We start from the raw sequence: 4323 nt of genomic DNA on the forward strand, positions 1-4323 counted from the left end.
AAGCTCGGGCTTGGGCCAAGGGAAGGCGCCCCGAGGGCCCAGGAGCCGCGGATAGTGGCGAAGGAGACCCGCCCGCCGCAGCCCGGACTTTCCAGGGCTTTCCTGTTGAACGACCCCGGCCGCACCCTCGAGCTTCTCCCCGTCGCTAGGGGGCGTCCCTCCGCCCTCCGCGCTAGGCTCACTTTCTTCCCAGACCAGGCTGCTTGCCAAAGACGAAATTCTGTTGGAGGCGAAACGCAGTTTTAGAAATAACCCATTTGCAGAAGTGGCTGCGGAAGAGGGCATGCTTCTTCTCGCCTTACCTAGAGGACCCTGGATTTTGTTAGAAGGCATTCGAGGGGTTTCCGGGTCTCAGTATCCGCAGTCACCTGCCCAATCAATCTCCTTTAAGAGGAATATGTCTAAGTTCCATGCACCCGATGCTGCAGTTGCGGAAGGGATAGGCCACAGGGGAGCTCAAGAGCAACCAGCCGGTGGAAGCACAAAGACCCCTTCCAAAGGCCAGGCCCGAAACTAGACTCCTGTTCCCACCGCACACAGCGAATTCAGTTCATACACTATGATTAAGAAGAGTAGGGGTAACCTTGGGTAAGTCAAACATCGTCTCTAAGCCTCAGTTTTTCCCTCTGAAAAGTGGGTATAAGTGCACCATGATCTACTTGCCTCACAGAGTGTTTGAAGGGTAGGATGAAAATACAGGCAAAGTGCGGTCCAGAGAGACGCGGGTTCGGTTCCCACTAAGGGCACGTGCCTCGGTTGCAGTTTATCCCCGGCCCTAGTTAGGTTGTGCGGGTAGCAGCCACTCCATGTGTCCCTTTCACATCGATGTTTCTCTCTCTCTCTCTCTCTCTCTCTCTCTCTCTCTCTCTCTCTCGTCTTCCTCTCTCTCCCTCCCACTCTATCTGAACAAAAAATGAAAAATATATGCTCAGATGAGGATAAAAAAAAAATACAGGCAAAGGTCACTATTTAGGGCAGGTGATGCAGAAGGGTGCTCTAAGGGAGTTGGGGCTTCACCTTCCAATCCACTCCCTTTCAGCTAAATCTCATTAGAATATGGTTTCTTACTAGATAGCTACATTTTGAGTCTCTGGTTGGGTTATCTTTTACAAAGTAAATTAATTCTTCTTTTTAGAGCTATAGTTACCCCTCCCCCCATCATGTATTAAACAAATAACTTTTAGAAAGGGGTGTAAATAACATTTATTAACATCGCTTAGAAATAAACCGTATCTGTCAATAAATTAGCGCGAATTTTCTAGCTAGAGTTCTTCCAATAACGTTCTGCCAAAGGTGCTGGGGGGAAATCATAGGCTATTGCATATTTTTAGAAAATCAGGATAAATTATATAAATTATATATTTAAAAAGAGAATCTATTTCATTAACTTGACAGCATAATAAATAGATAAATAACAAACAGTTGATTGCCATTAGAAAAAAATGTGATTCTTAAATTACATTTACATTATAGATATTTACATGTACAATATGCACAGAGACATAATGAGATCCTCAGGGGACTCTGGGATTTCTCAGGACACAAATTCAAAGGGAGGTTCGTTTTCTATGTTGTTCAAGGAAGATTTGCTGTTGAGTTTTCTGGGGTCCTCTGGGGTCCACACTTTGGCTGTTCGGATGATATTTTGTTCTTTGAGTTGTTTTTCATCAGTCCATGATAGAGAGTGTCCTGCAAGGGGAGGAAGGCCATAATCCGGGTCGCTGGGGGAGGGGGACCCTGAGGAAGTGAGAAGAGAAAACAGTGTGTGAATGTCCAACTCTATTCCCAGCTGAGCCCTCCAGTCCTGTAGGGTCCATTCCCGGACTCCTCTACACAACAGGAGTCTTAGGTCACATTGGAATGACCCTTTCCCTCCACTCTGCAAGTCCCCAGCGCCCCCCTCCCCGGAATCCCAGGAGCTAGCTGCAGTCCACTGTGGTTGTGTGCCCTCTAAGCCACGGTCAAAGTGGCGGGAAAAACCTGAAAAACGCCAGCTCGCGTTCAAGGTCGCCGGTGCCCACGGACCATTTGCCCTCCAAGACCTTCCCGCATTCGTCCCCGTCTCCCTGAGCTAGAATGCGAACGCACTTACGGGTGCCTCGATGGCAGATGATGACCTTCTGGGCCTGGCTGCCCGGGCTGTCTCCTCCCAGACGCCCGCCACCGCCGGGCCCCCGGCCGCCTCCCGGGCCGCCGCCGTGCAGAGGCAGGTCGGCCTGCACCAGCTCGCTGAGGAAGTTGATGTAGCCGATGGCCAGGCGCAGCGTGTCCACTTTGGAGAGGCGCTTCTCGTAGGGCAGCGTGGGGATGTGAGAACGCAGTCCCTCGAAGGCGTCGTTGATGGACTGCATGCGTCTCCGCTCCCGCACGTTGGCCGCCTGTCGCAGCTGCTGCAGCTCGGCCTCCGAACGCACCCGCCGCCTCCGCCGCGCCGCTGCTGCCCCGCTCAGGCCGCGCAGCCGGGACCCCGGGGACAGCACGGCCGCCCCGGCGCACGGGTAGGCCAGGCACGAGGGCGGCGAACCGGGCGAGTAGGGAAAGCCGCTGGAGGGCGCCCCCGCGTCGCAGAAGTAGCCGCCGCCAACGTCGTCTGGCTCGCCTGGGCCCCCCGAGGGCGGCGGGGCGAGCGCGTGCGGGGCGGCCGAGGGCGCGGGCTGTAGCAGCAGGCACGCCCCGTCGCGGTAGCAGTACTCATGCAGCTGGTGGCTGAGGAACTCCACCTCGGCCTGCTCGTCCGCCAGCAGCTCATCACCATCCTCCAGAGGGTCCCGAGAGGACTGGTCGGTGAAAAAGTCCTCCTCGTCAAAGTAAGGAGACGGGAAGGCGTCCAGGCCCCCGGGGAAGTGCTCTAGCAGCACCGCGTCCATGCTCTGCGCTGCCGCAGGCCCGAGGGAGGTGCTGGTAGCCTGAAGTGGCTCTCTGGAAGTTTGATGTTATAGTTTTTGCTTGTCTGGCAGTCCCCTTCCTCCCGGTCTCCCAGGTCCTTGAGCCGGAGGCAGTAGGGGCGGCCCGCCGGCTCCCCGCCCCCGGCCTCCTTGGAGTGCCCGCGGCCGCTGCGCTCTGGCGGCGCCCGCGCTGCGCTGGGGAGGGCTGTGGCCGACTTGCTGCAGCTGAGGGCCGGCACGCGAGGATTCTTATAACTACATCCACAGGCGCGTGCCAGGGACCCGCAGCGCCAGCCAATCACCGAGCCGGCGGGGAGGGGGGCCGGGGGCCCGGCCGGCGGCGCCGGGGCGGGAGAAGCTCTCTTCGGGTTGGGAGTTCCTAGGGCGGAATGGAGGCGGGGTCTACGCTGTCAGGGGCTCCTCCTGCTCCTCCCAGCTTGTTCCTCAGGCAAGTACCTGAGGGGCGCACCACTCCAAGGGCACCTGCAGCCTGCCGCGCTGGTCACCTGCCCACGCGCTGCTCAGAGCCGTCCTCACGAGGGTAACAGCACAGGGCGTCATCGCACAGCTACAAAACGTCCTAGGGGTGCGCGCTGACGGCCCGGACGGTGGGAGCAGATGACGCGCGGAGCTCACTTCTCTTGGGATAGGCACAGAAACTGCCTGCAGCCTGGCAGGTCTGGGTTGGTGCATTTCGCCATCCCCATATCTGGGGCGCGCAGGCCTCCAGCCTGGGTTCTAACTTATCCCCGAACCTTACAAGGACTCTTGTAAAGTTGGCACAATGTGTGCCAGTGGGTTTTGAAGGCGACGCGGTCCAGTTCCCAAGGCGTCCCAGACGCTGCGCGGGATCTAGAGGCGCCAGCCTCGGGCTGCCTGCTACGGAGCCTGAATCTGATGCAGGTATCCGTCCCCAGAGACGCCGACTCTGGGTTGGCCTTGTCATCCCTCCCTGACGCGGCCCAGGGAAATAAATGGGAACACAGGAGGGGCTGCCTGCAAGGCAGTTCACTGAGGCACGTTTCTTCGGAAAGCAAATCGAGACTCTAGGATCAATAAAACCTAGTACAAAAAAAGTCAGTTGAATCTTCTGCTCCGAAGCTGTCCGGAGGGAGGGCGGGAAGTTAAAGGGTAACCTGTGACCAGTTTCAAGCCAGAGTCTCTCACCTTTCTGAAGGCCGCCGGGTCCTTAATTTCTTTTCTTTTCTTTTTTCTTTTTTATCCTACCATAAAAACACCAACCGTGTGCACTCTGCCCCATGATACACCTTATTACGAATTGCGATACAACACGAATTCCTCAGTTTAAGAGTAACAAAGAAACACTTTCAAGGTTGGGGCAATTCCTGTCAAAAGTCCAGTTCCAGCTTCCGCCCCTGGAGAGCTAAGCAGCGCAGTGGACGGCGCGTGTTCTCTCAACAGAGAACTGAAGCATTGT

General features: G+C 56.3%; 1 protein-coding gene across 1 annotated transcript; it reads right to left on the bottom strand.

Annotated features, from left to right (window-relative positions):
* Nucleotides 1–1189: 1189 nt before the first annotated feature.
* On the bottom strand, nt 1190–3107 carry PTF1A (pancreas associated transcription factor 1a). The gene is made up of 2 exons (XM_036247773.1): nt 2093–3107; nt 1190–1737 (listed from the first exon to the last, which is right to left on the bottom strand). Exons 1-2 carry the CDS (start codon nt 2865–2867, stop codon nt 1535–1537), a joined length of 978 nt encoding a protein of 325 aa, XP_036103666.1. The 5' UTR covers nt 2868–3107; the 3' UTR covers nt 1190–1534.
* Nucleotides 3108–4323: the final 1216 nt, after the last annotated feature.

Source organism: Molossus molossus, unplaced genomic scaffold, assembly GCF_014108415.1.
Source record: "Molossus molossus isolate mMolMol1 unplaced genomic scaffold, mMolMol1.p scaffold_m16_p_1, whole genome shotgun sequence".
Taxonomy (NCBI): domain Eukaryota; kingdom Metazoa; phylum Chordata; class Mammalia; order Chiroptera; family Molossidae; genus Molossus; species Molossus molossus.